General features: G+C 41.2%; 1 protein-coding gene across 2 annotated transcripts in view; it reads right to left on the reverse strand.

Moving 5' to 3' along the window:
- The window catches only part of M1AP (meiosis 1 associated protein), an 82,332-nt gene that overhangs the window by 10,642 nt on the left and 52,594 nt on the right, over positions 1-19,096 (reverse strand). For both annotated transcript variants that reach the window (XM_032653576.1, XM_032653577.1), the window contains exons 5-7: positions 12,983-13,156; positions 8,993-9,155; positions 7,898-8,039 (exon numbers count right to left, since the gene is read on the reverse strand). In XM_032653576.1, the coding sequence (XP_032509467.1) occupies positions 7,898-8,039; positions 8,993-9,155; positions 12,983-13,156 (479 nt within the window). The remainder of the gene's footprint in view (positions 1-7,897; positions 8,040-8,992; positions 9,156-12,982; positions 13,157-19,096) is intronic.

Consider the following 19,096-nt stretch of genomic DNA (forward strand, 5'->3'; position numbering starts at 1 on the left):
ATAGATGCAGAAAAAGCATTTGATAAAATTCATGATAAAAACATTCAACAGGATGGAACTTCTTCACCCTAACAAAGGCCTCTACAAATACCTACAGCTAACATCATAAGTAGTGGTGAAAGACTGGGTGCCTTGCCCCTAAGATTAGGAGCAAGACAAAGATGTCTGCCCTTGTCACTTCTATTCAACAATACTGGAGGTGTATTGAAGACCAAAGGGCCATTTTCCACATTTTCTGGACTGTTAGCCCCCCTAGGATTATGAGGATGACCGTAGGGAGTGGGAGAGGCACTCATAAAGATATTGAGTGTGTCAGCATCCTAGCACTTGGGGACTAATATTTTTAAAATTTGATTTAGAAAAATATAATAATGTGACATTTCTCACATCAGAGAGCCAAGGTGCATATTCCTACCGTTTATCAGTTCTGTGAAGTTCAAAATAGATGTGGCAATAGGTACATGGGTGGGGAAGGGTCAAAAAGGATGAGCGGGGGCAGGCTACGGTGGGGGGCACGAAAAGCTTCAGAGCGAAAGTATTTAAGCAGAATCTGGAAAAAAATTAAAAATTTGTCAGGTTCATAGAGGCAAGGGGAAGGGCTCAGCATGAAAAAGGGTGTGGCTGTGTGAAGCAGTTTAGCATCTTTGGGGAACATTTAGTGATTTATTAGTGTGGCTGGAGTGGAGGATAGAAGGGGCATGGTAAAAGATGAAGCAAGAGAAACAGACAAGGCTGGGCCACAAGAATCCCACTGCCGTCCTGCTATCCTGCTATTCTAGCCCCTGTCTGTATCCCCTGGAGGCTGTATATGCTAACTTCATTCGGATCACTTTTTAAAAAATAGCTCCTGGGACTTCCCTGGTGGCACAGTGGTTAAGAATCCCCCTGCCAATGCAGGGGACATGGGTTCAACCCCTGGTCTAGGAAGATACCACATGCCGCAGAGCAACTAAGCCTGTGCTCCACAACTACTGAGCCTGTGCTCTAGAGCCTGTGAGCCACAACTACTGAGCCTGCATGCTGCAACTACTGAAGCCCACACGCCTAGAGCCTGTGCTCCCCAACAAGAGAAGCAACTGCAAAGAGAAGCGACTGCAATGAGAAGCCTACGCACCGCAACGAAGAGCAGCCCCCGCTCGCCACAACTGGAGAAAGCCCGCATGCAGCAACTAAGACCCAATGCAGCCATAAATAAATAAATTTATTTAAAAAAAATGGCTCCTGACCTGCCATCACCCCACTCTCAGCTTGGATTCTTGCTCTTGACTCTTCGCCTAATATAACCAAGGAATTTCCATTTCCCCACCCATTTACAGCCCAACCAGGTCATTGCCTATGTACTTAGACTCCTGCTGGGCATATCTTGGCTTGAATCCTGTCACTTCTGTGGCCAATTAGCGCAGACATAGCCCGTAAAACTCTGGAACGTGTCTCCAGAAACTCTGACATTTTAAGTATGAAACTGAAAGATCTAGGTGGTATTTTCATTTCTTTTCCTAGTTCAGATAGACATGACTTTGTAAGAGAAATGGGGATGTGAAAAGTGAGTCACTAGCTACATAACTGGGACTACGTAGTAGGATTTGGTAATTGAAATGATGTTTTCCTGGTGATGAATAAATACATCTAATAAATACTTGGAAAAATTATATATATAATTCCCTACCACATTCCACAAAGTAGTTATCCAAGTTTAGAAAAAGGCAACAACAAAAAATATAAAATAAACAATTAGGGGGATTAGGCAAAGGAAAAATAAGGGTAGGGTGATAATAGAGCCAAGATTAGATAAGATCATAAAAATGCAAACCACCCATTTTTGCCAGAAGCTATGCTTATACATACTTGTAAGAAAACCCAGGAACCTGAAAATGAGAACATGGTGGAACCAGCCAACTAACTGAGGGTAAACCAGAAAAATGTATTATAGGCCGTCTAGCCAGATAAAGGATGCAAAAGGGAATAAATGAACATTTAATAACCATCAACCTCTACATTTGAGTGGGTTGGAATGGCCAGAGGCAGACTGGTTTTCCTGCCTAGAATAACTAGCAAAGCTGAAAAATATACAGAAACCATTTGTCTGAAGGCAGTGAGAAGGTGCTGAAACAATAAAAGTGAGAGGTGGTTCCGTCTCTGGAGAAGGAAGAATTCAGAGAGGTGAGGGAGGTACTGCAATTGCTTTTATCCTGAGGGCATATGTTTCTTCTGAGTTGGAGGGAGTGGCGGTGGGAGCTGAGAATCTAGGATTTGTACCTCCTGGGGCACTTGTGAGGGAACAGAGAAACTACCAGAACTTTCTGGTGGAGACTTGGAAGGGGTAAGATAGGTGTTCAAGCCAACTTCTCACTCAGCACATTTGCCAAATACTGGGGCTGCATGGAGCAGAGGACAAAAACACCGAAGGAGAAAACCTCTAGAAGTAGAGCATTTTAGCAGACTTGGGAAAGAGTGATTAGAGTTGGGATCGTCCAAGGGGAGGGGATACACATTATAGACCAGGTTTTCAGTGGAAAATCCTAGAGGGCGAAGGGCAAACCAGGGGTAGATTGAGCCTTAGCAGGACTGCAGTCCAACCTCGACTCAGCATAGCTGAGTGGAAGAGGATGATTTGCCAACACTCTATCTGCTTAGTGCAGGGCAGGATGAACCCTCTCAGAAGAGGCCAACACCAACTGGAGCCTCTACAATTTATTTAGACACAATGAGTATCTTTCACCGAAATATTACTGGGTTCATCAAAAGACAGGACCACAGTCTGAAAACCAAATGAAGACAGAGACGATAGAAACAAGGCCACAGGTGATCCAAGTGCTGAGGTTAGCAAAGTACCTTAAAATAACTATGATTAGTTTGTTCACGAAAATAGGTGAAAATACGGAGAATTTCTCCAGAGAATTAGAATCCATAAAAAATAAACAAAGGGAATTTGTAGAACTACTAACCAACCGTTATGTACAAATCATATGCCAGATGTATGCTACGTGCTTTACACATGTAATATTACTTAATCATCTTAAAGACAACGTGAAGTGTATCTGTTTTACATGTGAAAGGGACAAGGGTTACTAATGTTTGTCATGCACCTTCTCCCTTTTTTTCCTTCTCTCCCACTCCACTTTTACTCATGAAAGGAGAAGCTGTGTGGGTTCTATTCCTGGATATTTTAAATAGGTGGAGAGAGACAGGACCTAAGAGGGAGGGGATTATGTCAGAGAGGCTAAGTCAATCTATAGAATATATATATGTATATATATATATATATATATACATATACATACATACATATATATATATATATATATATATATGGCTGAGAGAGGAAGAAGATAGAGGAACAGGGACTGGGGATACAGACAGAGTTTTAGTTTTTGGGTGTGCGTGTGTGTGAAAGGCTCTTGGAACATCTCCAGGTTAGATATGATCGAGGAGTAGAGGAAGAAAATTTGAAAAATGTCATTGTGGGTAATGAACTATTTCCTCTTTGGCGTTCTTGGGAAGCACACATAAGTTAATTTTAAAATTACTTTTTGTCCTCTGGGCAGTGCTTCTTTACATGCCATTTATATAGAGACAAAACCACATGGGACCACTAGATTTGTTAGGGTTACAAATAGATAAATACACTGAGGCTTAGAGAGGTTAAGTATATGGCCTAACTTCACACAATTGGGAAATAATGAAGCTGTCAGGAACCTAGGACTATCTGAGCCCAAAGCCCATGCTTTTCTCAGACAATATGAATTATACTTTACCACAACAGATTAGAAAACTGCCTGGCCTTGACTCCCAACAAAGAGAGATAACAAAGGGACAGTTTCTACTCTAAACCTAAATTTGACTAAGCCTGAGGAATTAGTTGGTAAAATGGGGAAGTGGTAGAAATTTCAGGAAAAGGCAACCACGTTTTCCTGGATTCTGGGTAGGCAAATTTATATCATAGACTTTAACCAAAATCATAGGATCATATATTTAAAAACTAATTGAAATATGCTTGTCTCCAAAAAGAAATAGAACACACAAAGCTCTAGTGATAAATATAGGCATCCAGAAAGGCCTCATTGCAGAAGCACCATTTGAGCTGGGTCCTTCAGAATGAGGTAGGATTTGAACAGATGGAGATAGGAGAAGGGACAACATGAAAAAAAGTTCAAAGGTAGGGCAATTTAAAGTTTGTATATTAACTTGGTTGCACTGTATGATACAGGAAGGGGAATAATGGGAGACAAGGATGGAGTTTGAATACTTGCCTAAGGAATATACACTTTAAGTATGATTAATAGTAAGCCACAAAATAGCTTTAAGCTGAAGAGTGCTGTGTTTCAAGAATATTAATCTGCTTGCAGATTGGAAAATGGATTGGGAAGGGGAAACACTAAAAGCATTGAGACAAGTTAAGAGATTATTGCAATATTAAAGGAAAGAGGGAAAATGAGGGAAATATAAATTAAAGGAAAGAGCGGAAAAAATACATACAGTAGATGCTATGGGGTTAGAGCAGGCAAGACTTAAGTCACTGGGTGAACAACATGTGATAGGGTAATGCTTCAAGAAGATTAATCTGGTCTAATGAACAGGGCAAATTAGAAGAGGGAGAGATTGGAGGTAGGGAAGCTAATTAGGAGTTTCTGAAGAAGTCTTGGTGAGAACAAGCAGCAGGAATGGGAAGGAAAGGACAGTTACAACTCATGAGAAAAAATTTGATATGACTTAGTAATGAAGTGGGTGTAAAGGGAGAGAAGACTGAAAGTGACTGAGGTTACAAGCCTGGGTGAGTAGACAATGGTGGTGCTGCTATTAACAGAAAGACAGAAGTCAGAATGAGAAGTTAGCTGGAGGGGAAACAGGACAATGAGAAACAGAAGTCAAGAGTCAACTGATTACATCAGATTTTCAAAGAACATGTGAAAGAGGTGTAAGAAAGAATATAAAACCAAGGATGGACTTAAAGAAGTGCTGAAAACTTGTAAAAATAGGATCTGGAAGGTTAAAACGCTAAATAAGTCTTGTCACATAGTAGGGACTCCAAAAATATTTGTTGTTGAATGAATGAACTGAAGTTTGTGAAGTATTCTTCCCTCCACAACACACCACCTTTCAGGCTTTTTGCTGCTTGGAGATGTCAAGTGAGAAGCAAGAAGGAAGAGCCATTCAAACACGATTTTGCTTCTTCCTTTTCTAGGAAAGAAGAGTGGTCTTTGATCTGGTTGAGGTGAAACACAAGAAGCACAAGATGGGTAAGGAGCTACTACAAGTACCTAGTACTAGTTTAAGTGAATTCAAGTCCAGTGGTGTACAGAAGCTTGGGGTGCTAAGTGAAGGGAGAAGAAATAGCCTCAGTGTTGTGATCTGTGTTTATCTGGCTACACCTGGAGTAGGAATTTAGCCAAGGAGTTAAAAGAACTACATTCAACTACATTCTGACTTGGCCACTTCAGTGGCTGTGTGACCTTTGGTAAGTCACTTGATCTCTTTAGACTTCAGTCTTCTCCATCTGTAAAAATGGGGACAACAAACTATCTCACAGAATTATTGTGAGAATTAAATGAGGTAAAGTATGCAAAGCACTTGGTTAAGTGACTAGCTCTTAGTAAGTGCTACTGAAAATGGGTATCTTATTAGACATGGGTCAACCACATACTTGTGAGTTTCCATGAGAGGAGTGATAAAGAAGAGGTCTCTTTGGCCCCTACAGCTGTACCTGGCCTGTAGTGCTCAATACATTTTTGTTGAATAAATAAATAAATACAGATTCTCAAACCCCAAGTTCAGAGACAGAGAGACTCTGATCTCATATAATATAAGCCAGGATGGAAGAGAATACTCTTTTCCATCCTTACTATAAACTATTATGGCTACATAATATATAGCCATAATAGTTTATAGTACATACTGTAAACTATTATCGTTCATTGTTTGGCTGAATTATTGTTCCTCTAACTTTTCCCCTATTTCAATTTAACCATTCCTCTATTTAGGACATTTAAATTGTTTCCAGTTTCTTACCATTGTAAATAACACTGAGATAAACACGCTGGTGCCTATATCTTTGCTCCCTTTTCTCATTGTTCTCTTGGGCTATATTCCCAGTAGTGGAATTGAAGTGTTGAAGGGTACCACTTTCCAGAAAACTTACACTCCCTCTAGCAGTGTATTAAAATGCAACTGTTTAAAATATCATGTACTATAAGAATGCACTGGGCTTCCCTGGTGGCGCAGTGGTTGAGAGTCCGCCTGCCGATGCAGGGGACGCGGGTTCGTGCCTCAGTCCGGGAAGGTCCCACATGCCACGGAGCGGCTGGGCCTGTGGGCCATGGCCGCTGTGCCTGCGGGTCCGGAGCCTGTGCTCCGCAACGGGATGAGAGGCCCGCGTACCGCAAAAAAAAGAAAAAAAAAAATGTACTGAAGCCCCATGAGAGCAATTTCTCCCGAGTAGATCTCCAAGATCCTGAGGAATTGGGTAGAGTATATAGTAAATGGAGCTCTTGGGCTTTAACAGTTAGGAGGTATCTGTTGTCTCTGCTCTGCAAAGACAGGAGATGGGTGTTCTTCAGATAGGAAACAGGAACTCAGTGGGTGGACCTAAAAGGGAGTGTGGGCTTTGAAACAGGAAAAAAGAAGTCTGCTTCTGATAGTGAAAGGGACACATTACTGTGCTGTCTTGATCTCTCATATCCTACTGGGTCAAACTGCTATTCTATATCCACTTAGCAGTTATACACATCCTTGAATTGTATTTGCAATTGTTTTATTTTGCTTTCTAGGTGTTGTATTACTGTTTCACGTATATGCTCTTTTAGTTTTTTCATTTCAGGAAATGGTAAATGAGAAACCGGGCAGTTATTGGATACTTTGCTATTCCTCACTCCCTACATCCAATCCTTCACATGCTCTCTTTCTCTAAAATACTTCTTTAATTGGTTTACTTTTCTCATCTTGACTTCCAACATCCAAGTCCAAGCCACAATCATCTCTTGCCTAGACTACTGCAGTGCCCTCCTACCTCATTTTCTTGTTTTCATTTTTCTTCTGAAAGTTCATTTCCAAATATTGGCACAATTAATTGTTTAAAAACTTAAATAGATGATGTCATTTCTAATGATTTCTTTTTGTACGTAAAGTCCCACGTCGTTTTTGGACTACAAATCTTTGTATGATTTGACCCCTGCTCACGTTTGGCTCCTCACCTTTTGGCTCTCTTGGTCCTTGCTCTTTTTGTTTCAGTCACAATGGTCATTCCACTCTTGATTTGAGGATCAGCTCTTTCCGGCCTTTGGGTCTTTGCACATGCCTTTCCCTGCACCTGGAATGCTCTTCCTGCCACCCTTCACCTAGCTAATTCCCATTCACATGGCAGATCTCAGTTTAATTGTCGCTTTCACAGAGAGGCTCTCTTACAGCAACCTATTATTTTCCCTCATTAACTTCTCACAATTAAGAATATACATATTTAATTCTGTCTCTTTCATTAGAAAGTTTCTTGAGACCATAGATAATGTCTATCATAATAGACTGAATATCTAGGGCTTAGCACAATGTCTGGCACAGACTAAGTGCTCTTCATTGAAATAAACCATAATGTCCGGCACAGTGACAGGAAGAAAATAGGGTTTAAAATATAGTTACTTAAGGAAAATTCCCTGTTGCCATTTAAATGTACAAAATCAGAGATTTTCGAGTTTAGTGTCATATAACTGAGTTCAGGAATTATTCTCTATAGTGTGAAACCAACAAAGGCAAGTCATATTTAATCCACATTTCAGAGTATGTCCAGTTTTCCCCTGTGCTCTGGGAGACTGGGACAGGTTTGGGATCAGGGTAGGATTAATTAGCTGCTTCTCTGTGTTGGGTACTTTAACACTCTTCCTCTTCTTCACTGGGTGACGTGGGTACTCACCAGTAGGCTGTGACACAAAGCATGGAAATGCTGCTGATTTGTTTCCAGCTCATCCCATTCCAGCTGCCAACAGCTTGTGGGTCTGAGGATGAAGGGGAGTCCATATGTCAATGATTCACAGACCCCACTGGATTTTAGAGCCCTGGGAAGAGACAATGGCAGCGAAAGTCTCCTCAGAGATATCCAGAGCCTTGACGCAGATCCACTTAAATTTAGCTTAAGTATAAGACCCTATTGTGAAATCCTTTAGGTTAGGGCCTGTGAATAATTCACCTTAGTATGGCTAGCACCTATCAGGCTATGTCGCACACAGCAGAGTCTCAAAGCCTGTTAATCAATGAATGGAGCAGCCATCATGAGGCCTCAAGACTCTGATGGGTATTTCCTCTCCTGAGCTCATTCTGTCCCATTCATTCCTGCTGCAGCGACCACATTACACAATAGTACGCTAAAAATCTGCATCCCAGGCCTAGTTCTTCTGTGGCAAGGTGCTGACAGAAGACACATTTAAGAAGAGGGTACGTTTAAGAAGGTTCCCCAGCAGTATCCATGGTCACAAATCCACGGACAAGCTTACTCAGATAATTGTACATGGCTACTGTGACAGGAACTAGGAAGCAGTAAAAATGGTCTTTGCCATCATTGCTAATTCCACCCTGGAACTGATTCTTCTGGAAACAGGAATTCTAGTACTTAAAGAAATGGGAAGGTGGGGTAGATCCTATGTGTCACTTGCTCCTGGAAGGTCAGATCTCTGTCACGATGGTATTCAATAAACATTTACTGAATGGATAAACATCATTCTGCTGACCTTTTTTTTTTTTCCTCTGCATTCTCAGAGACTATATGGATTTCCAGTCCGCATCCAGACTTCAGAATACCCTCCTGAGGCACATCTTCCACAACCTCCTCATTCATCTCCACACACTAGGTAGCCTGACCTTACTCTTTTATGCTCATACCTGTAGTGGCTGCTTTGGAACTGACTTCCTGCTGCCTGACACTTGGGGATGCCCTTTACCTCTGCTCTTCCTAGCTGTGGAACCAATAAGAACAAATATTTGCATGGATGGGAGAGGTTCTCTTGGGCCATACTTGATCACCCGGAGCTTGTAACGAGAGGCTGATGACTGGGAAACCATCTGGTAGAGGGTGCTGAAGTCTCCTTTGGGGTCATCCATTCTCAAGGAGCCATCAGCTGTTCCAGGGAGCAGGGATGGGCTGAGAAGTCGCTCTTGGAGATCACATTTCAGGCACACTACAATAAAAACGGCATTGGGGGAGGGATTGTTTGTCACAGGTTACTTCAGGTTATACGGTGAAGAGAGAACATCTGCCATCCAATTCCACCTCCACCCAGCAAGTAGGGTTGGGAGGAGGCCAGGGAGTGACAGAGGAAAGTACAGCTGGTTTGGGAAGGGAGAGCAAGTCTGGAACAGTATTGCTCTACACAACAGGTAACTTATTTTCTGGTTGTGGCATGATCTTTTTCTTATTTTACATCTGGGCCGGCTGAGCAGTTGTCTCATAGTGAGAGATCTGGCTTGTGATCGAGTCTGAGAGGAACGTGTGTCCTCTGCGGAGGAGGCGGCTAACACTGAAATATGCAGGGCCTTTTGGCAATCACAGAAGGAAATTTTGCCCCTCCTGCTTCCCTGTGGCTAAGCTTTGGCAAGACTGCAGGTCAGATGAAGGAAGAACAGGAAAGCAGAAGTCAGGCAGTCAGCTGACAGCTACTGCTTCTCTGTGAGCTCTTCTAGGGACATTCGAGGGAGGGAGAGGAATAACTTCCTGAAATAGTTTATTTTTTAATTCCCCAAGTGAATAGAATCTTCTGGGCCTTGGAACATGATTGTAGCACCAGACAATCTGCTTCTGTATTAAGCTTTTGCTCCAGCAGTTACATTCACATGTCACAGTGTACAATGTTCTGTTGCACTAGATTTGAATCCTTGATATTATGAAGGTTTTAAATAAAATGTATATTGGGTTTAAATACTGTTAACAAACTATGAATGTATGAGTGCTGCATACTTGTGAGAAGGCTAGTAGTTGATGCCAGTGATTTATGAAATGACTGTAGTAACTGCAACATGAAGTAAAAATGAAAGTAGAAATAATGTAGAAAAAATAGGATGCCAGAATAGATGTCAGATCTAGCTGGCCCTCCTGGGCCTAGCAATCAGCCCTAGACATCAGTTCTGGGTGAGACAGCTCTTGGCCAGGTATGTCCTAGAGCCCAGGAAGTGCAGGAGGGACTTTACCTAGGACTTCAGCTTCCCCTTGTTTCCTCTGTGCCTGACTGCTCCATTATTGGGTCCCTGGGCTTTAGGACTAGACGGCTGTGCTCATCTGGCTTAGGTTCTCAACTCTGGTTGTAGTAAGAATCACCTAGTGAACTTGCAAACGGTACTGATGGCTGGCCCCTACCTCACACCAATGAAATTGGGATCTCTGGGGATGGAGCTGATATTGGTATTTTAAAAAGTTCCTCGGGCTTCCCTGGTGGCGCAGTGGTTGAGAGTCCGCCTGCCGATGGAGGGGACGCGGGTTCGTGCCCCAGTCCAGGAAGATCCCACATGCCCCTCATGTGATTCTTACTGTAGCCAGGGATGAGAACTACTGGAGTTGTAGTCTCAGCAATGTTCCAAAGCTGGGAAAAATGTTTTACCAGGGCTAGAGTCTAGAACCAGGTATGCTTCTCACCACTCAGACTCAGGTGCAGAGGTGGCAGACGCCCAAACCCAAGATATGGGAAAAGACACTCAGCTGAGGTAGACTATGCACTGTGAGAAAGATGCCTCTGAGGGAAGCACCTAGAGAGTGGGTGAAGGGCCCGAGGCAGCTACAGAAGCAGGTGGTGTTGGGTGGAGAACCTTGTAAGGAGCAAAGTGAATATCTGAGGAGCAGTCCTCAAAAGATTCTATAGTAGGAGAGCTCAGTGTTTTTGTTTTATTTTTTTGTAGGGAACCACATTTCCAGAAATCTACATATGGGGCAATGCATCAGTTTTGTAAATAATGGATAACTATGATATGGTCTTTATTGTGCTTGTTTAAACTCTCATGTGGGTCACACCCACCCCAGAGGAGGCCTACTTTCTCTGGACCTCATTCCAACTTATGCCTGAGCATCTGGATTCCAGTGAAGACCTCCTCAGCACAAGAGTCTGGATCTAAGTTCCACCACCCATCCTTAAGACTTGTGGTTTCCAAAAAATAATTGCAGATGGAGATAAACATTCTGGCTCTGACCCTGGTGCTGAAAGCCATGGAACAAGGGAGGGCAAAGCAGAGAAATTCTCAACACTACCATGGGCAAATGCCATGCAACAGCAGAAGAAAGGCTGGCTGTAGGAGCTCCTGGCTTTGGATGGCCCCAGCCCTCCTAATGAGAGATGTGCCCAGCATGAGGCAGCCCCTTTGCTCAAAATTGCCCAGCATGAGGCAGGTTGCATAGTAGGTAAGGGCCCAGGCTCTGTAAGTGATAGACTTGAGTTTGATGAATGTCCTCTAGGCTGAGAGTAGTCAAATGTATAAAATATAGATTTCTAATCCTAAGGGTTAAGAATGGGATATGGAGTTGCCTGGCTTCAAATTCTGGCTTGAATATTAATTTTCTGTGCAGAAATGTTTAATTTCTCTGTCTCAGTTTTCTCATCTGTAAAACAGGGATAATATTATATTTATTCATTTTAAGACACATTTTTTTTCACTTACTAACAGCTCTATATATGTCTTGCAATCACCATCGACCAGACAGGTACTCTTAACCCTTACTTACTACTCTAATCTAAAAGAACTCTCTCGGTAAGAATAAGATAATATTTCTAAGTGATAAAAAAGCAATGTGTCACATTTAAGTGGCATTGTTTTTCTTTCTCAGTGGTATATAAGATAACGGTGTATCTTATAATGGACGGCATCTTAGATTCAATGACATATGATAATAGTACCTGCACCATGTTGTTGTTATGAAGGTGAAAGGGGATGATGCAATGAAAGGAGTTAACATAGGGCTTGGGGAAAATAGATAAGAAGTGAGTAATTGGTACTGTTAGTCTCGGACAAAGTGCGTGGAATGGAGGTCCTGGGAAGAAAATTTTACACACAAAAGAAAGACAGTAAAATCAAGTTAAGTTGTTAAAGGCATCCCAGGCCCTAGATTGAAATGTGGGGGAGGGGGAGGGAGATTAAGCACCCAGTGGCTATCCCCAGAAAGAAAGGACCAATGTGTGTCCTCCCCTTTGGAGACGGAAGGAAGTCTGTACCCATTTTTCTCATTGAGTTCCCACCCCTAAAGGGGAAGACAAAATTTAGTCTGTTCCCTTTGGAGCTGTGGCTGACTATACTGATGGGTCCGTTTGCAGGCCCTGCCACCAGGTCCTAGGCCAAGTTTCAAAGGGGATGGAGACTAGAAATGGCTTTATCCCTACAATCTAGTGGGACCTGAATTAAGTAACACTGTCAGCCATAACAATATCCAGGACCTTGCTGACATGCCTGGAACACTGGTTTGACCTCTTGGTTTCCACAATTGCCAGAACATACTTTGTGAACATGGTCTAGGGCCACTAGTTGTACTCCCTGGGGCTTGCCTCTGTAGTTGCTTTAGTTCCTCTCAGTTTGGTGTCTGCCTATTGAGAAGACCTCTGTTTAATCATTTAATTTTGGTTCTTTTCCTCTCCTCACAGGCTCTATTGATATTGTCAAGGTACCAGCTTACCTGAAATTATAATGTCAGTGATATCTGCTGCATCAAAAATGAAAACTTGAGAAAACATATGATTCATTGTGCTCTTATGTAGTGTAGCTGATGCCCTATTATTGAGGTGTTTAAGTCTTTACACTGAAACTAACTGGCCCTTGCTGTCTGGGCTTAATCAAGCTCAATTTTCTAACTGTGGTGGTTACTTTTTAGAAATTCTTTTCTTACTCCTCATGCTTACATGGAGAGCCTCATCCAATCCTCCTCCAATCCCTAAACCTCAGCTACTCTGTATTCTGATGACTTTCCAATCTAGAGTCCTAATCCTAGACTAGGATAATTATTATCTATATAATATGTCTTTTGGGGTGTGTGTACTTGGATTATCTCTGGCTCTGGAAATGTCGCTGAAACTCCGTGAAGGAAGAAGAAGGTGGACATGTTCTTGGTCTGTTCCACTGTTATGCAGCCAGGCTTTGAAGAAAATCTCCATGCTGACAATATCATTGTCTATAGTCTGAAGGTCAATATCAGTTCCCAGGACAGAACTCTCTGCAGAAGAAAGGGAAACAGTGGTTAAAGTGTTTAATTCTTTAATTACAAATTTTGAAAAATATAAAATATTAAATGCACCCATTTTTGGATCCATCAATTCCACCTCTAGATATCTAGCCTAGAGACGTTCTTGGACAGTACACAAAGAAACATATGCAAAGATGTTCAGTACAGCACTGTTGCGATAACAAATAATCAAAACCCCAAACAGGAAGCAATTCAAATGCCCATCAATAGGGGAATGTTTAAATAAATTATGGCACAGACTGTGGAGTATTATACAGCTGTTAACAAAGTAAAGCTAAATGTACTGACATGGAAAGCTAGGAGATAGTAAGTGAATAAAGAAAGTTCTAGAACAGATGTATGGTATGGACCCATTTATATAAAAATAAAACTATTAGCCTAAGTGCATACATATGTACGGAAATGCCTCTTACAAAGCTCTGGAAGGCTATTATCAAACTTTTAATAGTGGACAGGAAATAGGGCAGAGTTCTGAGATACATTCACTTTTTATTATTCATACTTCTATAGTGTTTGTATTTTGTGTTGTATTCATGTATTTCTTGTATTGAATATTTTTAAAAACTCTAGAATACAAGAACAGCCAAAAATAATATAGGAATGCAAGTTAAATACTTAGTTAACAAGGGGGACTTCGGTTTTATGTTGTTGTTTCACAGTGAAAATGTATTCAGTTATTATCTCTGTTATAAAAAAATAAATTTAAAAAAGACTAAAAGAAAAAAAGATGAATTCCTGAGCTCCACCTTCTGACACAGATTATACAAGTTTGCTATTGACATACTATATCTCACAAGTGTGGTTAGCAGCCAAGAAGACAGGGATGGTCTGGTGGAGTGTGATTTGACTCCAAATCTGAATCTCCAAATGAGAGTAGGTAGGTGGGGTAATGAGGCTTTGATGGTCTACTTCCTTCTTTGGGCAACAGTAGCTCAGGAATTGGGATCTAGGTCTGGAGGTAAAGTTTGTCAGTAAAAGCCAAGTATAAGGTGATGGAGCACTGAGAGAGGAAATGAGACAAGAGCTGGAAAGAAACTGAAGAGGAGCATGACTTTTTTTGCCTCACCATGAGGGACTCTCTGAAATACTTTTACAAAGGGCCTAAGAAAAGCCAGTTGCTCCAATGAATTAACTTCTGTGTATGACTCATGGACCCCAAGGAGAAAGCTGGTTTATTTCTAGAACAACATTCCTGAGGACAAGTCTGCAGAGGTGGCAGACTCTCCACAGGAAACAAAGGGCTTCAGTCCAATGTGTTGGCACCCAAGCAGGGAATGTGTGGTGAGACTTAAGTGACTTCATATTATATTTATCGACTTATTCTGTGGCTGAAAAGGGGCACCAAATGCATTTCTCTTTGACCAGTATAATTAAAACTGTACCATCGGCTGCTCTCGCCCTCTGTGACGGACCACATTCTGCCTATGGAATGTGTATCTCTCTAAATAAACTCTCTTTCACTTAAAAAAAAAAAAACCTCTACCATCTTCTGTGGATAGTTATGAGGGTTCATTAGCTTACTAGCTATTTCATTCATTGCATCAAGCAGTAATATTAATTATGTACTACATAGAAGATGAAATAATATACAAAGGTATATGATATCTTTGCCTTAAGGAGTTTATAAAGCAACATTATTCTTGACCATTTCTCCTTAAAATCTCATCTGCTCTACTATGTTTTCAGGTACTACAGTGATAAATATGAAGTCATTGTCAAAGAAACGTTCCTCATGAGTGAAGAGAAACGTTCTTTTTAATAATGTGAAACTTATTGTGTCATAGGAAAAACAAGAAGTAATTTTTCTGAGCCTGGACTTCAACTTGAGTAAGAAGTATGGAAATGACTGAACAGCTTCTCTTCAGAGAGGCAAAATGGTTATTAAAGCATAAGGAGGCACATAAAGAACTAAATAAATGAAATTGAACAAAGGATCTCAAAAAGTAGAGAGGATAATATTGCTCCAAGTTCAAACAACAGAATTTTGGATAAGACAAATAAGTGTTTTTTTTCTCCCCAGGGAAAGGGTTGAAGATTAGAAATTCCTACCATGGGCAGTACATGGGGACAATAGCAAAGTTGAGAATCTGGAAATAAGAACAATAGGTGTTTCCTCAAATAATTAAACAATAAAATCAATACAGAGTGATGAGGTCTATGAAAAACAGTCACCTTAAAAAAGGAGAATGGGGATTTCCCTGGTGGCACAGTGGTTAAGAATCCGCCTGCCAATGCTGGGGACATGGGTTCGAGCCCTGGTCTGGGAAGATCCCACATGCTGTGGAGCAACTAAGCCCGTGCGCCACAACTACTGAAGCCCACGTGCCTAAAGCCCACGTACTGCAAGGAGGAGTAGTCCCCGCTCGCCACAACTGGAGAGAAAGCCTGAGCACAGCAACGAAGACCCAACGCAGCCAAAAATAAATTAATAAAAAAAAACATATAAAGATTAAATAAATTTAAAAAAAAGGAGAATGGCTTACAGACCAGAGCAAGATTTGACTAGAGCCTATGGATGGTACTGGCTTATCCAAAGAATGAATGTGTCCATTAGAAGGGGAGAGGGTTGGCCAGAAATGGAGCACAGAGGAAGGGAGCAACAGCGGCAGATGCTGGCAGCCATCATCCAAGCGTGGCTCAGAGGAGAGGGAGTGCTGGCTCAGTGAGGTATCCCGATGGCAGGATGTGTTTGTCAAGTTTCTGTTCTTCTTGGTGATTATAGTGGTTATGGTTCTTCCTCTAAAATATTCTGGCTAATACTTTAGTCTCGAGCTTGATAAGGTGACTATCTCTGAGAGGATGTTGATAAAATCAACTTTCTGATTCTGTAAAGCTGAAGAACCAGGCCTGAAACATGTTGCCTCTGTGAAGGAAAATGCCAATCTTCCCTGCGGACACTCCATCAATGTTGCTAAAGTTCGTTCCAACTTCTTTTTTCTCTTCCAGTTTTATTGAGATATGATCGACATATAGCACTGTGTAAGTTTAAAGTGTACAGTATAATGACTTGGCTTATGCACATCATGAAATGATTACCACAATAAGTTTAGTGAACATCTATCATCTCATAGATATAAAATTAAAGAAATACAAAAAAATTTTTTCTTGGAATGAGAACTCAGGATTTACTCTATAACAACTTCCATATATAACGTACAGCAGTGTTAATTATATTTATTATGTTGTACCTTACATCCCTAGTACTTATTTATCTTATAATTGGAATTTTGTACCTTTTGAACACCTTAATTCAATTCACCCTCCCCCACCCCCTGCCTCTGGTAACCACAAATCTGATCTCTTTTTCTATGAGTTTGTTGGTTTTTGAAGTGAAATTGACTTACAACACTATGTTAGTTCCTGGTACACAACATAGTGATTTGATATTTCTATACATCCCCAAATGAACATCATGGTAAGTCTAGTTACCATCTGTCATCATACAAAGATATTACATAATTATTGACTATATTCCCCATACTGTACATTTGATACCCATGACTCATTTATTTTGTAATTGAAAGTTTGTACCTCTTACCCTCCCTCAGCTATTTCTCTGCTCTCCCTACTCTCCTCCCCTCTAGCAACCACCTGTTTGTTCTCTATATCTATGACTCTGTTTCTGTTTAGTTATGTTTGTTCATTTGTTTTGTTTTTTAGATTTCACATATAAGTGAAATCTGACAGTATTTGTCTTTCTCCGTCTGACTTATTTCACTTAGAATAATACCCTCTGGGTCCATCCATGTTGTTGCAAATGGCAAAATATCATTCTTTTTTTTTCTGTGGCTGAGTAATATTCCATTGTGTATATATACCATATCTTCTTTATCCATTCATCTATTGATGGGCACTTAGGTTTCTTCCATATCTAGGCTACTGTAAATAGTGCTACAATGAACATAGGGGTGCATATATCTTTTCAAATTAGTGTTTTTTCTTTGAATAAGCACTCAGGAGTGGAACTGATGGATCATATGGTAGTTCTATTTTTAATTTTTTGAGGAAACTCCATACTGTTTTCCATAGTAGCTACACAAATTTACATTCCCACTAACAGTGCATGAGGGTTCCCTTTTCGCCACATCCTTGTCGACATTTATCATTTGCTGTCTTTTTGATAATAGCCATTCTGACAGGTGTGAAGTGATTGTGATGTTGATTCGCATTTCCCTGATGATTAGTGATGCTGAGCATCTTTTCATGTGCCTGTTGACCTTCTGTATGTCTTCTTTGGAAAAATGTCTATCTAGGTCCCCTACCCAGTTTTAAATTGGGTTGTTCATTTTTTTAAAAAAATTATTTATTTTATTTATTTATTTTGGGCTGTGTTGGGTCTCCATTGCTGTGCGCGGGCTTTCTCTAGTTGTGGCGAGTGGGGGCTACTCTTTGTTGTGGTGCACGGGCTTCTCATCTAGGTGGCTTCTCTCGTTGCGGAGCATGGGCTCTAGGCGCACGGGCTTCAGTAGTTGTGGCTCGCGGGCTCTAGAGTGGAGGCTCAGTTTTGGTGCACGTGGTTAGTTGCTCTATGGCATGTGGGATCTTCCCGGGCCAGGGTTCGAGCCCGTGTCCCCTGCACTGGCAGACGGATTCTTAACCACTGCGCCACCAGGGAAGCCCCGGGTTGTTCGTTTTTTGATGTTGAGTTGTATAGGTTCATTGTATATTTTGGATATTAACCCTTTTTCAGATACATCGTTTGCAAATATCTTCTCCCATTCAGTGGGCTGGCTTTTCATTTTGTCGATAGTTCCCTTCACTGTGCAAAAGCTTTTCAGTTTGTCGTAGTCCCGTTTGTTTATTTTTGCTTTGTTTCCCTTGCCTGAGGAGACATATTCAAAAAAATATTGCTAAGATTGATGCCAAAGAGCTTACTGCCTATATTTTCTTCTGGAAGTTTTGTGGTCTCAGGTCTTACATTTAAGACTTTAATCCATTTTGAGTTTATTTTTGTATATGGTATGAGAGTTCTTTCCAACTTCTTAACCTACAGGTTCTTGGAAGAGCCACAGAGCAGAGATTCTTCCTTTGAAAAAGTTCTCAGGTAATCGCCATAGAGGCGCTTTGCTTCAGATTTGAGGGGACCTTCTCACATTATCCAAGCTAAAGACTAATGTGTAAACCAGAACACTTTAGAGAGAGAACTTCTTTTCCGTATTCTCTGTCACTGGTCCAGGCAGTCATTTCCTTGTGCCTGGATTATGGCAGTAGCCTCTTAGCTGTCCCATCAACTCCATTCTTTCCCCTCTGGTACTTCTTACTACCAGTTAATTTTTCTAAAACATAGTTTCATCAGATCCTTCCTTTCCTAAAGAGCACATACTGCCTTCCTGCTGTCATCTTTATTCCCTTCACTCATTCTGTACCACTTGTTGCTACTCATTATTCCTCAAATACCCCCCATTCTTCCCTTACTCTGTATGGCTCCTATCAATACATTCCTCCTCTTCTCTACCTGTTGAGAACCTATCAACACCCCCACCCCTCCATCCCTCAGCTCAGCAGCTTGCAGAGAGCTGAAGATGAGCAAGTGCCTGTTGAGTTAAACAATTGCTCCCTCCTCTTCAGCTCTCATTACTTTTTCCTGTAACTCTTCTGCTTCAACTGAGCTAGTCTCCCTGCCACATGACTTCCTTCCTTAGTGCTCTTATTACTCTTGTCAATCCATGGCCTGCAGCTCCTCCAGGTTCCAATTCAGAACTGACTTTGTCCAAGAAGTTATGCTTAATTATATCCTCCCTATTGGTTTTAATCAGTACCTCCTGGGTCTCTGTGGACTCCATACAGGCAATACTAATTATACTTGTTACTTTGTTTCTCCTGAAGGGTTTTCTTAATTTTTTTTGAGTTTATGAAAGGTGATGGAATGTAGTGGAAAGACCAGGGTTTGAATTGTGGCTTGAAAGTTGT

The sequence above is a fragment of the Phocoena sinus genome, chromosome 13, assembly GCF_008692025.1.
Source record: "Phocoena sinus isolate mPhoSin1 chromosome 13, mPhoSin1.pri, whole genome shotgun sequence".
Taxonomy (NCBI): Eukaryota; Metazoa; Chordata; class Mammalia; order Artiodactyla; family Phocoenidae; genus Phocoena; species Phocoena sinus.